This window comes from Saccopteryx bilineata, chromosome 2 (genome assembly GCF_036850765.1).
Source record: "Saccopteryx bilineata isolate mSacBil1 chromosome 2, mSacBil1_pri_phased_curated, whole genome shotgun sequence".
In the NCBI taxonomy this organism is placed as follows: Eukaryota; Metazoa; Chordata; class Mammalia; order Chiroptera; family Emballonuridae; genus Saccopteryx; species Saccopteryx bilineata.
In genome coordinates, this window is record NC_089491.1 from 353,812,020 (window position 1) to 353,831,313 (window position 19,294).

The window sequence follows — 19,294 nt, forward strand, 5'->3', positions numbered from 1 at the left end:
CATGGTTTTCTTTCCTGCATGATGCTGTCACAGTTTCAGTATTATCATCTCTTAAGTCCCCAAATTCATAGCCCCTCATGAGATGTTGCCTTCCTTTTTAAGGTGTTATATCCAAATATAGGGGGATGCTCTTGGGAGGAAAGAGCTAAGACAAGGGTGGTGTGGACGTGAAATGGCACCATTTTCTGCTCTTTGATATGTGTTCATTTAAACTTGATTTTTCAGAGTGTGCTAAACATTTCATCTCTATAATTAGCTCACCAGAGTTAAGTCCAAACAGTATAATATGCAGCAGTAACAAATCTAGCAAATGAAGAAAACTCACAACAGCCTGTGAGCTATGTGCCAAAAAGCATAGATAACTATGACCTATTGTTCCATGGAAAACAGGAAAAATATCTTATCTCAGGTTACATTTAATACATTTTCAAAAGTTTCAAAATAAAAAAGGCAGATGGAACAAAATGGAGAAGAGATAGTAATCAGTGTTGAAGGAAAAGGTTGATTGGTCTTTCACTAACTATACCTAACTCTATTTCACCTTTTTGTTTTGCCCCTAAGGATAAATGGGTACTCAGTTTCTTTATACTAGTCTGACTTCTCCTTGTGCATACTTGAAAGTCTTATGGGGAAATTGTTGTCTTACCAGTTGCTAGCTTTATGAGAAGGAACTGCATTCTTTTGTATCTCCCTCTCCAGTGCCTGGAATTCTGAACAGTAAATACCCAGTAAATCCTGACCTTTTTTTTTTTTCTTCCAGAACTCAGAGATAGCAGGTGCCAAGTTGAACAGCTCTCTGGGCTCTTCCCAGAGGCTGTGATAAGCGTCAGGGATATGCTAAGACCAGGTATGGAATGGGGTCTCCTTCCTGAAAAATAAAATCATTGTGCCATTCTAGGCAATTTTTTTAAATTTTATTTATTTATTTATTCACTTTAAAGAGGAGAAAGAGGGGGAGGGAGGAGCAGGAAGAATCAACTTCCATATGTGCCTTGACCAAGCAAGCTCAGGGTTTAGAACCAGTAGCCTTAGCATTCTAGGTTGATGCTTTATCTACTGTGCCACCATAGGTCAGGTGAGAACTTTTATTTCTAAAAGATGCCTGTCGGCCCTGGCCAGTTGGCTCAGCGGTAGAGTGTCGGCCTGGCATGCGGGGGACCCGGGTTCGATTCCCGGCCAGGGCACATAGGAGAGGCGCCCATTTGCTTGTCCACCTCCACCCCTCCTTCCTCTCTGTCTCTCTCTTCCCTTCCCGCAGCCAAGGCTCCATTGGAGCAAAGATGGCCCGGGCGCTGGGGATGGCTCCTTGGCCTCTGCCCCAGGCGCTAGAGTGGCTCTGGTCGCGCAGAGCGACACCCCAGAGGGGCAGAGCATCACCCCCTGGTGGGCAGAGCGTAGCCCCTGGTGGGCATGCCAGGTGGATCCCTGTCGGGCGCATGCGGGAGTCTGTCTGACTGTCTCTCCCGTTTCCAGCTTCAGAAAAATACAAAAAATAAATAAATAAATAAATAAATAAATAAATAAAGATGCCTGTCTCCCCCATTCCTAGCTCAGATCTCAAATACCCTATTTTAAAGATATTTATTCCCCCAAGAGGTTTCCTGGAAACCAAATTTTTTTATTATTCATTTTAGAGAGCAGGGAGAAAGAGAGAGAGAGAGAGAGAGAGAGAGAGAGAGAAGGGGGAGGAACGTGAAGCATCAACTTCCATATGTGCCTTGATCAGGCAAGCCCAGGATTTCAAACCAGCAACCTCAGCATCCTCAGTGTTCCAGGTTGGCACTTTATCCACTGCACCACCACAGGTGAAGCTGGAAACCAATTTTTTAATAAACTGTTAAGGTATGGCTAGGCTATATAAATCAAAAAGGCGGGGAGTGAAGAAAGAAAAGGAGGCAGCACTCAACCCCTCTCTGCATTAGTGAAGATATCTACAAACATTTCTCTAGGCTGAATTTACTCCAGTGACCTATCTTCATGGGACCCATGGAAAGAAGAAAGGAAGGCAGGGCTTGTATATTAAATACCATAGCAGGTGCTGAGAAAGAAATTAACTAAAAGGAGAATAAAGTACAGCAGTGGAGTTGAACAAGTCAATAAAGTACTTTAGCCGTTCAGATTAAGAACCATCTTCCTTTATTGTCTCTGGCTTTTCTCTTTCCAGAAGCTCAGGCAGAAGCCAACAGGTCCACCTTCATCCAAAATCTGACTGTGGCTACCCTGCATTGCCTTGGCTCTGGGAACAAAGTGAAAGTCAACCTTGTGTATTCAGAGAAAAGACCAAAGGTCAAGCATACTCTAAAGAACCTAAGAGTCATTGCCACTCCCCACCGAAACAGCACTGCCTTCCCGAGCTGTCACCTAACCCCCACATCCAACCTTCAGACTGGATCCCTTCTAACAGGCAAAGGTGAGACTGAAAATGAGACGAAGGTAGGCATGACTATTACTTCATGGCCCTGAGCACAGGTAGAGCTTAGTAGCAAATAAAGCCTCAAGGAAATAAATTATCCTCTCCTTGAGCAAATCTACTGTATGTCCTCTCTGAGACTGTTTTTTAATCTCTAAGGGCCCTGACATGCTGAAATTTTCATATGATCTCCATTTCTCTGAGTCATCTTTTGACAATGGTTATTTGAATTTGACTTACTTTGAATTCATATTGTAAAATATTCAGATTACATAGATTTACAGTGAAAAATAAATCTCCATTTTATTCCACTATCCCAATCCTTCAGTTCTCTCTACCTGAGGGAACCACTATTAACAACTTAACGAATTTCCTCCCAGAGATACTCTAATCTAGTCTAGAGCACAGTGTCAATGTATAAAAACATAAATGGTTGCATACTATTCAGTACCTTGCTTTTTTCCACTTAAGAATATGTATATCTTGCCTGACCAGGCAGTGGCGCAGTGGATAGAGCGTCGGACTGGGATGCGGAAGACCCAGGTTCAAGACCCGGAGATCACCAGCTTGAGCGTGATCTCATCTGGTTTGAGCAAAAATTCATCAGCTTGGACCCAAGGTCGCTGGCTCAAGCAAGGGGTTATTCGGTCTGCTGAAGGCCCATGGTCAAGGCACATATGAGAAAGCAATCAATGAACAACTAAGGTGTCGCAATGCGCAACGAAAAACTAATGATTGATGCTTCTCATCTCTGCATTCCTGTCTGTTTGTCCCTGTCTATCCCTCACTCTGACTCTGTCTCTGTAAAAAATACAAAAAAAAAAAAAAAAAGAATACGTATATCTTATAGCCTCACCAGGCAGTGGGGCAGTGGCTAGAGCATCGGACTGGGACACGGAGGACCCCGGTTCGAAACCTGAGGTCACTGGCTTGAACACGGTCCGGCTTGAGTGTGGGCTCACTGGCTTGAGCATGAGATCACAGACATGACCCCATAAATCACTGGCTTGAGCCCAAAGGTCACTGGCTTGAAGCCCAAGGTTGCTGGCTGGAGCAAAGGGTCACTCGTTCTGTTGTAGATCCCCCCCCCCTTGTCAAGGCACATATGAGAAAGCAATCAATGAACAACTAAGGTGTTGCAATGAAGAACTGATGCTTCTCATCTCTCTCCCTTCCCTTCCTGTCTGTCTGCCCTCTCTCTGTCTACCTCTCTGTCACACACACACACACACACACACACACAGAATATATCTTATAGGTTGTTCCATATCAATATGTATAAATTTGTCTTATTTTTTTTTCTTTTTGTGAGAGAAAGAGAGAGACAGGAAGGGAGTGTCTTATTTTAACAGTTGTAAAATATTACATATTATGACCGCACTATCACCAGTTCCCTGCTGATGGATATTTTGGTTATTTCCAGTCTTTTGCAAATAACAAACAATGCTGCAAACAATAACCTTATATATTCTTCTTCACATACCTGCAATTTATCAATAAGATAAATTCCAAGAAGGAGGATTGTGGCATCAGAAGTTAGATATTGCTAACTTCCCTACATGGTGGTGTTCGGTTTTGTACTCCCACCCACACTGAGTGAGGATGCCTGTTCCTCCACAGTGGCTGAGCAATGACTCTTGATTCAGCCTTAAGTTTCTCTGCTTCTGCCCTTTTTTCCTTCTCCCACCCATTCTTTCTGTCAAGTAGTTTATGATCAATAAATTGGTTGGCAGTTCCCTCTTACATACAGGCAATTCTCTACTACTGTTGCACTGCTAGAAGAATAAAACTTGACACTTTTAGAGAAACTGGGGGTTCACAAGCAGAATACTGGGAAAGAAAAACTTTTAAAACTACAATCTGTTCGGAGGACTAGAGATTGGGAAATAAGTGGATAGGTTCTTGGAATGTGGCCCTGGTATAGTAAATTATATATTCTCACATGACATGAATGTCTTCACTCCCTTATTATACTTTCTCAAGTTCAAATGGTGATAATTTTTATGTGAAAACAAAACTCTTAAAAACTTTAAGGCTGCCTGACCAGTAGTGGTGCAGTGGATAGAGCATTGACCTGGAACCCTGAGGTCACTGGTTCAAAACCTGAAGTGGTTGGCTTGAGTTCATGATTGCTGACTTGAGCCTGACCAGGCGGTAGCGCAGAGGATAGAGCGTCAGACTGGGATGCAGAGGACACAGGTTCGAGACCCCGAGGTCGCCAGCTTGAGCGTGGGCTCATCTGGTTTGAGCAAAATCTCATCAGCTTGGACCCAAGGTCGCTGGCTCGAGCAAGGGGTTACTTGGTCTGCTGAAAGCCCTCGGTCAAGGCACATATGAGAAATCAATCAATGAATAACTAAGGTGTCGCAATGAAAAACTGATGATTGATGGCCCTGGCCAGTTGGCTCAGTGGTAAAGCGTCAGCCTGGCGTGCAGGAGTACCGGGTTCGATTTCCGGCCAGGGCACACAGGAGAAGCGCCCATCTGCTTCTCCACCCCTCCCCCTCTCCTTCCTCTCTGTCTCTCTCTTCCCCTCCCGCAGCCAAGGCTCCATTGGAGCAGAGATGGCCCGGGCGCTGAGGATGGCTCTGTGGCCTCTGCCTCAGGCGCTAGAGTGGCTCTGATTATGGCAGAGCAATACCCCAAGATAGGCAGAGCATCACCCCCTGGTGGGCATGCCGGGTGGATCCAGGTCGGGCGCATGTGGGAGTCTGTCTGACTGCCTCCCCGTTTCCAGCTTCAGAAAAATACAAAAAAAACCCCAAACAAACAAACAAAAAAACTGATGATTGATGCTTCTCATCTCCATTCCTGTCTGTCTGTCCCTATCTATCCTTCTCTCTGACTTTCTCTCTATCCCTGTAAAAAAAAAAAAAAAAAAAAATTGCTGGCTTGAGTGTGGGGTTGCCAGCTTGAGCACAGGGTTGCTGGACTGAGCGTGGGATCACCCACATGATCCTGAGGTCGCCAGCTTGAGCCCAAGGTTGATGGCTTGAACATGGGGTCACTCAGTCTACTGCAGCCCTGGTTAAGGCACATATGAGAAAGCAATCTCTGAACAACAAAGGTGCCACAACAAAGAATTGATGCTTCTAATCTCTCTCCCTTCCTGTCTGTCTGTCCTTATCTGCCCCTTTCTCTGATTCTCTCAATGTCTCTGTCAAAAAAAAACAAACCCCAAACTTAAAAGCCTGCTAGAGTATTTGGGGGCTTTCACAGTCACTCAGTGTTAATGAAAATTAATTCAACCAGACTGTCCTCCACTCTTTTTAATACTTTTTAGATGTTTATTTATTCATTTTAGAGAGGAGAGGAGAGAGAGAGAAAGACAGAAGGGGAGAAGGAGCCAGAAGCATCACCTCCCATATGTGCCCTGACTAGGCAAGCCCAGAGTTTCAAACCAGTAACCTCAGTGTTCCAGCTCAATGCTTTATTCCCTGCACCACCACAGGTCAGACAGACTGTCCTCCTCTTAACACATGACACCTCCTGAGTCAATGGCAGGTATGACAAGTAATAGTGAAAGTAGGTCATTTTGGGGTCTAGAGCACTGTGCACAGGGTGACCCTTTCTTTGATTTAGTGCTATGCATTAAACTAAGAGCAATTAGGGTCACTAACTCTTAGAGATTTGGGACCAGAAAAAGGAGATTAAGAGGGAGGAGGGATGCCAAAGATCAAGCTGACCTAACTCAACAATTTGCTTTGGGCTAGCCTAGAACCCAGGAAAGGAGGAAGAGTTTATAAACCAGCAATTTTCAACTGGTATGTCGCAAGAATTTTTAAAACATGCAATACCTGACTATTTAGTCAGCAAGGGGTTACTCGGTCTACTGAAGGCCCACGGTCAAGGCACATATGAGAAAGCAATCAATGAACAACTAAGGTGTCGCAACAAAAAACTGATAATTGATGCTTCTCATCTCTCTCCGTTCCTGTCTGTCTGTCCCTATCTATCCCTCTCTCTGACTCTCTCTTTGTCTCTGTAAAAAAAAAAAAAGAAAAAGAAAAAAACCCCACAAAACATCCTGTCTGATCCATTTGAGAGCCATATTTTCCTATACGTTTTTTTGTGGGTTTTTTGTTTTTGTTTTTGTTTTTGCATTTTTCTGAAGCTGGAAACAGGGAGAGACAGTCAGACAGACTCCCGCATGCGCCCGACCGGGATCCACCCGGCACGCCCACCAGGGGGCGACGCTCTGCCCACCAGGGGGCGATGCTCTGCCCATCCTGGGCGTCGCCATGTTGCGACCAGAGCCACTCTAGTGCCTGGGGCAGAGGCCACAGAGCCATCCCCAGCGCCCGGGCCATCTCTGCTCCAATGGAGCCTTGGCTGCAGAAGGGGAAGAGAGAGACAGAGAGGAAGGCGCGGCAGAGGGGTGGAGAAGCAAATGGGCCCTTCTCCTGTGTGCCCTGGCCAGGAATCGAACCCGGGTCCTCCGCATGCTAGGCCGACGCTCTACCGCTGAGCCAACCGGCCAGGGCCTGTGGGTTTTTTTTTGACAGAGACAGAGAATCAGAGAGAGGGATAGATAGGGACATACAGACAGGAAGGGAGAGAGATGAGAAGCATCAATTCTTCGTAGTAGCATCTTAGTTATTCGTTGATTGCTTGTTTGTTGATTGCTTTCTCATATGTGCCTTGACGGGTTAGGGGAGCTATAGCAGAGCGAGTGACCCCTTGCTCAAGCTAGCAACCTTGGGCTCAAGCCAGTGACCATGGGGTCATGTCTATGATCCCATGCTCAAGCCAGCGACCCTGCAGTCAAGCTGGTGAGCCTGCGCTCAAGCCAGCGACCTTAGGGTTTTGAACCTGAGTCCTCTGTGTACCAGTCCAACGCTCTATCCACTGCGCCACCACCTGGTCAGGTTCCTATATGTTTTTTGTTTGTTTGTTTATTTGTTTTTGACAGAGACAGAGAGAGGAATAGATAGACAGGAAGAGAGAAAGATGAGAAGCATCAATTTTCCATTGTGGCACTTTAGTTGTTCATTGATTGCTTTCTCGTATGTGCCTTGACTGTGGGGCTACAGCAGATAGAGTAACCCCTTGCTCAAGCCAGTGACTTTGAGTCCAAGCTGGTGAACTTTGCTCAAACCAGATGAACCTGCGCTCAAGCTGGCGACCTTGGGGTCTCAAACCTGGGTCCTCTACATCCCAATCCTATGCTCTATCCACTGCACCACCGCCTGGTCAGGCTCCTATATGTTTTCTTTCTTTTTTCTTTAATTTTATTTATTCATTTTAGAGAGGAGAGAGAGAGGGAGAGAGAGAGAAGAGAGAGACAGGGGGGAGGAGCTGGAAGCATCAACTTCCATATGTGCCTTGACCAGGCAAGCCCAGGGTTTCAAACCGGCAACCTCAGCATTTCCAGGTTGACGCTTTATCCACTGCGCCACCACAGGTCAGGCCTCTTATATGTTTTTTTTTTTTTTTTTTTTTTTTTTCAGAGACAGAGAGAGAGAGAGAGTCAGAGAGAGGGATACACAGGAACGGAGAGAGATGGAAATATCAATCATCAGTTTTTCGTTGCGACACCTTAGTTGTTCATTGATTGCTTTCTCATATATGTGCCTTGACCATGGGCCTTCAGCAGACCGAGTAACCCCTTGCTCAAGCCAGCGACCTTGGGTCCAAGCTGGTGAGCTTTGCTCAAACCAGATGAGCCCGCGCTCAAGCTGGTGACCTTGGGGTCTCTAACCTGGGTCCTCCGCATCCCAGTCCGATGCTCTATCCACTGCGCCACCACCTGGTCAGGCCTCTTATATGTTTTTAATGTCATTTTAGTATATAGATTAGGCTCTTTGAAATATGATTAATGTGAACTAATTTCAATGGTCTGTTTACCCTATGTAACACTGGGGATAGGAGAAATATTAAACAATATTAGTCTGATATTAATGACCACTTTTGACAAGTTACTTAATTTATCCAGGGCTCAGTTTCTATAGCTACAAATGAGAGATTTGACTAGATGGTCTAATTTCTATATAGAGGGTGTGGCAAAAGTAGGTTTACACTCGTGACTACAAGAAGCAAAGTTTATTCTTATATTTTTATTTATTAATTATTGTATTATTTTCCAGACAAACAACTATAAACCTAATTTTGCCCCACCCTGTATGTAAAGTGGAGGTTTAAATCTGAAGCACAAATCCAATAGCAATATAAAGCTTCTCAAACAGTCCTTTCAACCTTTTAAGGTTATTACAGAATAATCTCTTAAAGAGACTTCCATTTCTATATAATGCATCTAATGTTCCCTATTAAAAAAAAATTTTTTTTTCCCTGAAGTTAGAAGCGGGGAGGCAGTCAGACAGACTCCCTCATGCGCCCGGCCATGATCCAGCCAGCATGCCCACCAGAAGGCGATTCTCTGCCCATCTAGGGCGTTGCTCTGTTGCAACCAGAGCCATTCTAGCACCTGAGGTGGAGGCCATGGAGCTGTCCTCAGCGCCTCAGCCAACTTTGCTCCAATGGAGCCTTGGCTGTGGGAAGGGATGAGAGAGATAGAGAAGAAGGAGAGGGGGAGGGGGTGGAGAAACAGATGGGTGCTTCTTCTGTGTGCCCTGACCAGGAATCGAACCCAGGACTTCCGCATGCCGGGCCAACGCTCTACTGCTGAGCCAATGGGCCAGCGCTCTATTAAAATTTTAAAAAATTTTTGAGAGTTGGGTAGATAAAGAGACTCCCACGTGTGCCCTGACTGGGATCCACCCAGCAACCCTTGTCTGGGGCCAACACTCAGACCAACTGAGCTATCCTCAGTGCCTAGGCTGACACTTGAACCAACTGAGCCACTGGCTGCGAGAGAGGGAGAGAGGAAGAGAGAGAGAAAGAGGAGAGGGAGGGGAAAAGAAAGAGGAGAGGGAGGGGAAGAGAAGCAGATGGTCGCTTCTCATGTGTGCCCTGAGCAGGGATTGAAATCAGGATGTCTGCACTCCAGGATGCCACTCACTAGCCTCTGAGCCAACCGGCCAGGGCTAAAATATTTTATAATAAAGCAAAGCATCATCTCCTAAATCACCCTTTTACTTATTCGTGCATTAATTGGTTGACTGTTCTATGTGTCCTGATGGGAGATTGAACCTGCAACCTTGGCATATCCAGACAATACTCTAATCAACTGAGCTACCCAGCTAGGGCTTGTGTATCTTCTTAAAGTGAGGGAGGTGTTCTTGCTCAAATATCCTTAGCCAAAGAAAGGATAATATTGCAATTCCATCATCACTGGGAATGGAGAGCTGTATTTCTAAACATGTTCTACCTATATGCTCAGTTACGTAGCAGATGAGATCCAAAAGAGATGATCTCTCTCTCTCTCTCTCTCTCTCTTTCTCTCTCTCTCTCTTCCCTCTCTATAAAGAATAAATAAAATCTTTTAAAATAAATAAATAGGCCCTGGCCGGTTGGCTCAGCGGTAGAGCCTTGGCCTAGCGTGCGGAGGACCCGGGTTCGATTCCCGGCCAGGGCACACAGGAGAAGCGCCCATTTGCTTCTCCACCCCTCCGCCGCGCTTTCCTCTCTGTCTCTCTCGTCCCCTCCTGCAGCCAAGGCTCCATTGGAGCAAAGATGGCCCGGGCGCTGGGGATGGCTCTGTGGCCTCTGCCCCAGGCGCTAGAGTGGCTCTGGTCGCAACATGGCGACGCCCAGGATGGGCAGAGCATCGCCCCCTGGTGGGCAGAGCGTTGCCCCTGGTGGGCGTGCCGGGTGGATCCCAGTCGGGCGCATGCGGGAAGACTCTGACTGTCTCTCCCTGTTTCCAGCTTCAGAAAAATGAAAAAAAAAAAAAAAAGAACAAAAAATAAATAAATAAATAAAATAAATAAATAAATAAATAAATAAATAAAAGCCTGACCTGTGGTGGCGCAGTTGATAAAGCGTCAACCTGGAAACGCTGAGGTTGCCGGTTCAAAACCCTGGGCTTGCCTGGTCAAGGCACATATGGGAGTTGAAGCTTCCTGTTCCTCCGCCCTTCTCTCTCTCTCTCTCTTTCTCTTTCTCTCTCTCTCTCTCTTCCCTCTCTATAATGAATAAATAAAATCTTTAAAAAAATAAATAAACAAAAGAGATATACTGTCAACTTGGATGGGCATTACTTCAGCGACTAGGCAGAAATGAAAATACACTGACAGATGAAGCCTATTAAGTAGACTTTGACACAGTGGCCCCAGGAGGTGGAAAAATATGATATAGTGAAATACACTATCCCTGTGGTTAGAGGGCACTATTCTTCTACTTAAAGGATCCCTAGGTTTTTCTTCCTCTTCCAATCATATCACTCAGTCTGCACTGTTTTCACACCTGCTTTCTCATTTTTGTTTCTCATCGTCACATCATCCCTGTAAAATAGGTAGACCAAGTATTATTTTTTTTTTAATTTTTTTTTTATTTATTCATTTTAGAGAGGAGACAGAGAGGGACAGAGAGAGACAGAGAGAGACAGAGACAGGAGGGAGGAGCTGGAAGCATCAACTCCCATATGTGCCTTGACCAGGCAAGCCCAGGGTTTCGAACCAGCGACCTCAGCATTTCCAGGTCGATGCTTTATCCACTGCGCTACCACAGGTCAGGCCCAAGTATTATTTTATTATAATCATCTTACAGACCAAAACTCAGAGAACTTGTGACTTGTCCAAATTGAGATTTGCTTATCTTCATCTCATCTGTCACATGTTACCACTTCAGAGAAATAACTGGCACTATGCTGAAAACACTTCACATAACTTCCTTGTTTTTTTCTTTTGAGCCTGTGGTTCTTTATCTCTGCCTATCTTTCCCAGCACTGTCTTCCTGATTAAATTGAAACTAGGGATAACTCCTTGCCCTGATTTTTCATGTACAGTGTCTGGTACAGTGGCTGCACACCTCCAAAATAAGGAACTATCATTTTCACATGAAATTAAGTCATGGGAGAGTAACTTGGAAATGTGAAATAGGACTTACAGACCTTAATTTAATAAGCAATGATAAGAGAACATTTAATTAATCTTTATTTTATTTTATTTTTTTATTTTTTTTATTTTTTTTGCATTTTTCTGAAGCTGGAAACAGGGAGAGACAGTCAGACAGATTCCCGCATGTGCCCGACCGGGATCCACCCGGCACGCCCACCATGGGGCAACGCTCTGCCCACCAGGGGGCAATGCTCTGCCCATCCTGGGCGTCGCCATGTTGCGACCAGAGCCACTCTAGCGCCTGGGGCAGAGGCCACAGAGCCATCCCCAGCGCCCAGGCCATCTTTGCTCCAATGGAGCCTTGGCTGTGGAAGGGGAAGAGAGAGACAGAGAGGAAGGCGCGGCGGAGGGGTGGAGAAGCAAATGGACGCTTCTCCTATGTGCCCTGGCCAGGAATCGAACCCAGGTCCTCCGCACGCTAGGCCAATGCTCTACCGCTGAGCCAACCGGCCAGGGCCGATAAGAGAACATTTAAAATGGAATAGGAACCACTGTCCAAATTGGATTAGGTCAGTTCTGGAGGCAAGTGGAGTTAGTTCCATACTACAGCCAGAACCTCCCTGCATCTCATCACTTCCACACCTGGTGGGCATCACCATCATCTCTTATTTGAATTTCAGCAATAGCCTCCTGCCAGGTGACTTTGCTTCTATCCTCCTTGCCCTTCTACAGTATATTCCAATGATCCTTTAAAAATAAAGCCATCCTATCACTCCTCTGCTTAAAACCTTGTAATGAAATAAAATAAAATAAAAAAAATTAAAAAAAAAAAAAAACCTTGTAATGGCCTGACAAGGTGGTGGCACAGTGGATAGAGCGTCGGACTGAGATGCATAGGACCCAGGTTCGAAACCCCAAGCTCACCAGCTTGAGCGCGGGCTCATCTGGTTTGAGCAAAAGCCCACCAACTTGAACCCAAGGTCGCTGGCTCCAGCAAGGGGTTACTCGGTCTGCTGAAGGCCCGCAGTCAAGGCACATATGAGAAAGCAATCAATGAACAATTAAGGTGTTGCAACGCGCAATGAAAAAACTAATAATTGATGCTTCTCATCTCTCTCCGTTCCTGCCTGTCTGTCCTTGTCCATCCTTCTCTCTGACTCTCTCTCTGTCTCTGTAAAAAAGAAAGAAAGAAAGAAAGAAAGAGAGAGAAAGAAAGAGAAAGAAAGAAAGAAAGAAAGAAAGAAAGAAAGAAAGAAAGAAAGAAAGAAAGAAAGAAAGAAAACAAAAAAAAAAACCTTGTAGCCCTGGCCGGTTGGCTCAGTGGTAGAGCGTCGGCCTGGCGCGCAGAAGTCCCGGGTTCGATTCCCGGCCAGGGCACACAGGAGAAGTGCCCATCTGCTTCTCCACCCCTCCCCCTCTCCTTCCTCTCTGTCTCTCTCTTCCCCTCCCGCAGCCAAGGCTCCATTGGAGCAAAGATGGCCTGGGCGCTGGGGATGGCTCCTTGGCCTCTGCCCCAGGCGCTAGAGTGGCTCTGGTCACAACAGAGCTACACCCCCGGAGGGGCAGAGCATCGCCCCCTGGTGGGCAGAGCATCGCCCCCTGGGAGGCGTGCCGGGTGGATCCCGGTCGGGCGCATGCGGGAGTCTGTCTGACTGTCTCTCCCTGTTTCCAGCTTCAGAAAAATACAAAAAAAAAAAACCCCCAAAAAACACCTTGTAATGGATCCCCATTTCAATCAGAATAAAAACCAAAGGCCCTAAACTAGCCTATAAGGCCCTCAGCAATATGGACCCACTTCCTCTAGGTCCACATTTTCTACTCCTGTCCCCTTGCTCACTCCACTCCAATCTCACTGGCCTCTTCATTCCTCCTTTAAAACTGCAACATGCCAGTCTCTGCCTTGGGCCTCTACTCTAGCTCTCATCTCTGCCTAAATCACTGCAACAGGTCCTCAAATAATACTATTTCATTCAACATTGTTTTGTTACAACACTGATGAGAAAAACAATTTATTTCCATTGAGGCCCGTCTGTGTGGAATTTGCATGTTCTTCCCAGTCCGCATGGGTTTTCCTCCATACCCCAGTGTTCTCTCACATCCCAGAGAGTGCACGTTAGGTGATCTGTTTGTCTACACTGCTCTGGTCTGAGTGAGTGTGGATGCATGTGTGTCCTTCAATGAAAGGGCTTCCTGTCTAGGGTTGGTCCTCATCTTGTACCCTGAGTGGCTGGGATAGGCTCTGGCCACCCTCAACCCTGAAGTGGAATAAGTAGGTTAGAAAAGTCATCTTGCTTGCTCTTATTAGTCTTTATTATAAATATGTATAGCTCACAATTATTGCAATGTCTAATATTAGAAGTGCCTGGGGTCTTTAGAAGTTTGGTGATGTGTCTGTAACCAGAAATATGCCATAGGAATTTAACTCTTGTTTATGTTAATTAGCCTATGGTAAAACTGGTTTTGTTATATGGCATTTCCCTTAGGATCATAGTTTCCAAGGACCTACTGACAACGTTGCTGAGGACTATATTTTCCCAGGCATCTGCTTGGCTATTCCCCTCACCCTCTTCAAGCCTTGGCTCAATCTACCTTCTCAATGAAACCAGCCTATACTGCATGTTGCCAATCCACTGCCCACCTGCACCCCTAGACTGCTCCCTTACTTTCCTCTACTTTTATTTATTTATTGGTAGTACTAAAGGCCTTCTAACATAACATAAAATTTACTATATTGGGGTCTGCTTCCCCCATCCCATATCAACCCTCCCTCCCCTTTACTTGTCCCCTTGTTAGAATGTATCCAACTGATATATCCAAAGTCCTGGAGCAGTCTCTGGCACATATAGATACTCATTTTTAATTATTTGTTCAATGAATGAAACTGAGGAGTACATGAAGCTGTGTGGTCTTTCTTTCTTCTACCAGCTCCCTGTTTTCCCCAGTCTACTCTTCAGAGTAGCTGACTTAGACTCCAGCAGACAGACTCGCAACAATCACTAAGGCAAATTATGATATTTCACATTCTTCCTTGGACTTTGGAGCCACCTTTTTTAAATAAGGAAACTTTGAACTGTGTTATGTCCTCCATCCTTATTATTATTATGGCTTTAAAATGATAGGCAAACAAGATATGGTCTACTCCACTATTCTGATCCCACATTAGTCAAAGGCCACATATAGATTTTAATCCATATCTCTTATTAGTATCTCTAACCTCATTTATTCTTGGCATTATTTGGTGCTCACATCCTAAACCCATGGACAGATCAATGAGGTCATAATGAGAAGTTCAATATCACCTAGGTAGAGCTAGGGTTTTTTTGTCAGGTAAAATCAAAGGCAGGATAAAGTTTTCTCAGTTGTCCTTCATTATTTCTTTCTTGTTTTACAGCTATTTTACCAGGGATCTTCCAATGTAAGGTTTATCCAGCTATGGGGTCTTCATCAGAGACTTTCCCCACCACTGTGACCCCCATAACTCCAGAGAATAAAGAAGAGAAAACTGCAGGTATTGATGATTTTCCTGGCCCTTTGAAACAACAAGGTACAGAATAAGTAGGGGTGAGACAAGAACAGAAAAACATTTTTAGCCCCAACATTAGTCTGGGTCTCCTAGGACTTTCCTGGAGGTTGAGTAGTCAGAGTTTGCATTAGAAAATCATTCCAGGGCCCTGGCCGGTTGGCTCAGTGGTAGAGCTACGGCCTGGCATGCAGGAGTCCCAGGTTCGATTCCCGGCCAGGGCACACAGGAGAAGCACCCATCTGCTTCTCTACCCCTCCCCCTCTCCTTCCTCTCTGTCTCTCTCTTCCCCTCCCGCAGCCAAGGCTCCATTGGAGCAAAGTTGGCCCGGGTGCTGAGGATGGTTCCATGGCCTCTGCCTCAGGCACTAGAATGCCCCTGGTTGCAACAGAACAACGCCCCAGATGGGCAGAGCATCACCCCCTGGTGGGCATGCCGGGTGGATCCCAGTTGGGAGCATGCGGGAGTCTGTCTGACTGCCTCCCGGTTTCCAACTTCAAAAAAATACAAAAAAAAAAGAAAATCATACCACTTATTATAGAAAAAAAAAATCAGATTCTCTATAAAGAAGGTCTCAGCAATGTTTGTAGTTTGCAGTCATGCACTGCATAATGACAATTCAGTCAAAGTTGGACCTACTGGATATAAAACAGTAGTCCCATAAGAATATAATGGAGCTGAAAAATTCCTGTCATCACACTGTAATGTCATAGTGCAATGCATTACTATGTTTGTGCTGATGCTGGTATAAACAAACCTACTGCACTGCCTGTTGTATAAAAGTATAGCACATATAATTATGTACAGTACATCATACTTGATAATAAATGACTGTTACTGCTTTATGTATTTACTATACTTGTTGTTGTTTTTTGTTTGTTTGTTTTTGTATTTTTCTGAAGCTGGAAACGGGGGAGACAGTCAGACAGACTCCCGCATGCGCCCGACCGGGATCCACCCGGCACACCCACCAGGGGGCGACGCTCTGCCCACCAAGGGGCAATGCTCTGTTACGACCAGAGCCACTCTAGCGCCTGGGGCAGAGGCCAAGGAGCCATCCCCAGCGCCCGGGCCATCTCTGCTCCAATGAAGCCTTGCTGTGGGAGGGGAAGAGAGAGACAGAGAGGAAGGAGAGGGGGTGGGGTGGAGAAGCAGATGGGCACTTCTCCTGTGTGCCCAGGCCGGGAATCGAACCCGGGACTTCTGCACACCGGGCCGACGCTCTACCACTGAGCCAACCTGCCAGGGACTTGTTTTTTTCTCTCTCTTTTTTTTATAGAGACAGAGTGAGAGTCAGAGAGAGGGATAGATAAGGACAGACAGACAGGAACAGAGAGAGATGAGAAGCATCAATCATCAGTTTTTCGTTGCAACACCTTAGTTGTTCATTGATTGCTTTCTCATATGTGCCTTGACCGTGGGCCTTCAGCCGACTGAGTAACCCCTTGCTTGAGCCAGCGACCTTGGGTCCAAGCTGGTGAGCTTTTACTCAAGCCAGATGAGCCCGCGCTCAAGCTTGCAAACCTCAGGGTCTTGAACCTGGTTCTTCCGCATCCCAGTCCAATGCTCTATCCACTGCGCCACCGCCTGGTCAGGCAATATAGTTGTTATTTTTGAAAGTATTTTTTCTACATGTAAAAAGTTTGCTGTAGAAGAGTGTGCTTTGTCAAGCCAGCAGCAGCCTCACACATCCCATGTTTACTGTCTCTTGATTGCATCATTTCCTCTTGTGCTTGATTTAATTTCATATTGTTTTATAAATTTAGTGTAGCCTAAGTGTACAATGTTTATAAAGTCTACGGTAGCAGATGGCCTTCACATTCACTCACCACTCACTCACTGACTCATTCGAAGCAAATTCCCATCCTGCAAGCACCATTCATGGTGAGTGCCCTATATGGGTGTAATATATAAGGTCTACCAGAAAGTTCTGTCCGTTTCTATCACAAGTTTCGACACGTAAGCACATGTTTATTTGGCGCATGTGTGCCTCTCTATTTTTAGCACTTAATGTATACATACTGACGTAGCAAATTAACTAAAACAAAGTTGATACACGTTAGTCGTATGTGTGAAGCGATAGTGTACCCATGGCTACTGATAAAGTTCATTTATGCCACTGTAATTTTTACCAATTTCAACAAGGAAGAAATGCTACAGAAGCATGTCTGTCGCATCTACCATGTTCCCCGGACTTAGCACCCTCCGACATCACTTGTTTTTGTCCTTACAAAATTTTTTGAAGGGCAAAAAATTCAAAAATGAAGAAGATATCAAACAAGCACTGGTTCAATTTTTCGCATCAAAAGATAAAACATTTTTCAAAAATGGGATATACAAATTGTCCTCAGGCTGGCAAGAAATCATTAATAATAATGGCAATTATATTATTTAATAAAGTTTATTGATGGTAAGAAAAATTTGTATTTTGTTTTATTCCAAAAATGGACAGAACTTTCCGGTAGACCTTATATTTTATCTTTCCCACTGTATTTTTACTGTACCTTTTCTATGTTTGGTTATGCTGAGATACACAAATACCAATGTGTTCCAACTGCCCACAGTACTGAGTACAGTATAAAGTAACACGCCGTACCGGTTTGCAGCCTAGGAACAATGCACTCTACCATACAGCCTAGTTGTACAGTAGGCTACACCACCTGGCTTAGTGTATGTGCATTCTCATTTTCACACAGTGATGGTACTGCCTAATGATGCATTTCTCAGAATGTTTCCCCACTGTTAAGGGGCACATGACTATATTAATATAATAATGTTTTCCCTCCACACAAGTGTGCTCATCTTGTAGCCAGATTTGAGGACAGAATGAAATGTATTCATGTGGTAGGTAATTCTAGCTATTGCATATATAGATAAAATACATTCCCACAATAAACCATCATTGCAGTGATAGCAACAACCAAGTGCATGCTTCTCTGTCTGCACTGTTTTTAAGAATAGCCTTCTTGCCTTGGCCGGTTGGCTCAGTGTTAGAGCGTCGGCCTGGCTTGCAGAAGTCCCGGGTTCAATTCCCGGCCAAGGCACACAGGAGAAGCGCCCATCTGCTTCTCCACCCCTCCCCCTCTCCTTCCTCTCTGTCTCTCTCTTCCCCTCCCGCAGCCGAGGCTCCACTGGAGCAAAGATGGCCCGGGCGCTGGGGATGGCTCCTCGGCCTCTGCCCCAGGCGCTAGAGTGGTTCTGGTCGCAACAGAGCGATGCCCCGGAGGGGCAGAGCGTCGCCCCCTGGTGGGCGTGCCAGGTGGATCCCGGTCGGGCGCATGCGGGAGTCTGTCTGACTGTCTCTCCCCATTTCCGGCTTCAGAAAAATACAGAAAAAAAAAAAAAGAATAGCCTTTCCCAAATTGGCTAGGGCTCAAATTCGGTAAGATTTGGTTTGGGTCACATCCCAGTTCCTACCAGGAGAAAAATAAATGAGATTAGTAATAACAAGATACATAAGAGCCATTTGTCCCCAAAGTTGGCTTCTGACCCAGAAGCAATGTGAATTCACCTCTGTTCCTGCTTCGCTCCACTAAAGCTATGAGGAGCATTAGGAGAGTGATTTTCTAGGTAGAAACCCTGCGAGGGCTGCTGGGGAAAGGTGAGTGCAGAACTCTTTGTGCACCACCACCCCTATTCCTTCGTTGGGAGCAGTGCAGGAATCGGTCCTATTTGACCATGGAAAATCCCAAATCCCAGGGAAGGTGACTCATCAGGGAGAAGCTGCAAAGAAGGTTAGAGCAGTACTCACAATGACCCCACTCACCCTGCTCCTGACTCTGAATCTGAACTGGAAATTCGGCCTCTGCTCTGAATCCAGCTGGACAACCCATATTCGTCATGCAAGCCAGAAGACCTTCAAATCAGAGGGCTGATCTCTTCCCTCTCCCAAATTCTTTCTCCCTCTTCTACTCCTCTCTCTCCTTTTAGACACAGATGAGAACCTAAAGAAGAGGCAGAGATGGAGCATTGTGGTCAAATGTCTGATTGTCATCACTCTGTTGCTCAGTGTAATCGCCATTACAGTGTTTGTCATTTTTGAAGTTCCATGTCCTGTAAGTTTACTGATGTATTGGGTTCTTGAACTTGATTTATAAAAATTTCCTTTTCCAGAGGCATAAGAAGAAAAGCATAGACTTGGGAGTTTGGACAAACCTGCCACTAACATTCACTAACTGAGTGGCTCTGAGAAAGTTGCTTGGCTCATCCAACCTCAGTTATCTCATCTTTAAAATGGAACTAAGGCCTGACCTGTGGTGGCATAGTGGATAAAGCATTGACCTGGAATGCTGAGTTCCCTAGTTTGAAACCCTGGGCTTGCCTGGTCAAGGCACATATGGGAGTTGATGCTTCCTGCTCCTTCCTACCTTCTCTCTCTCTCCTCTCTAAAATGAATAAATAAAATCTAAAAATAAAATAAATTGGAACTAATAATATTGACCTCTTACAGTGGTTATAAAGGCTAAT

The 19,294-nt window shown here is 45.4% G+C and overlaps 1 protein-coding gene across 5 annotated transcripts in view; it reads left to right on the forward strand.

The window, feature by feature from the left end:
• Positions 1-19,294, forward strand: part of C2H17orf78 (chromosome 2 C17orf78 homolog) — a 38,423-nt gene that overhangs the window by 11,194 nt on the left and 7,935 nt on the right. For 4 of the 5 annotated variants that reach the window (XM_066262822.1, XM_066262818.1, XM_066262817.1 and 1 more), the window contains 4 exons: positions 761-847; positions 2,165-2,410; positions 14,699-14,815; positions 18,758-18,882. In XM_066262822.1, the coding sequence (XP_066118919.1) occupies positions 835-847; positions 2,165-2,410; positions 14,699-14,815; positions 18,758-18,882 (501 nt within the window). In that variant the 5' untranslated portion in view covers positions 761-834. The remainder of the gene's footprint in view (positions 1-760; positions 848-2,164; positions 2,411-14,698; positions 14,816-18,757; positions 18,883-19,294) is intronic. The other variant, XM_066262820.1, reaches the window with a different exon arrangement.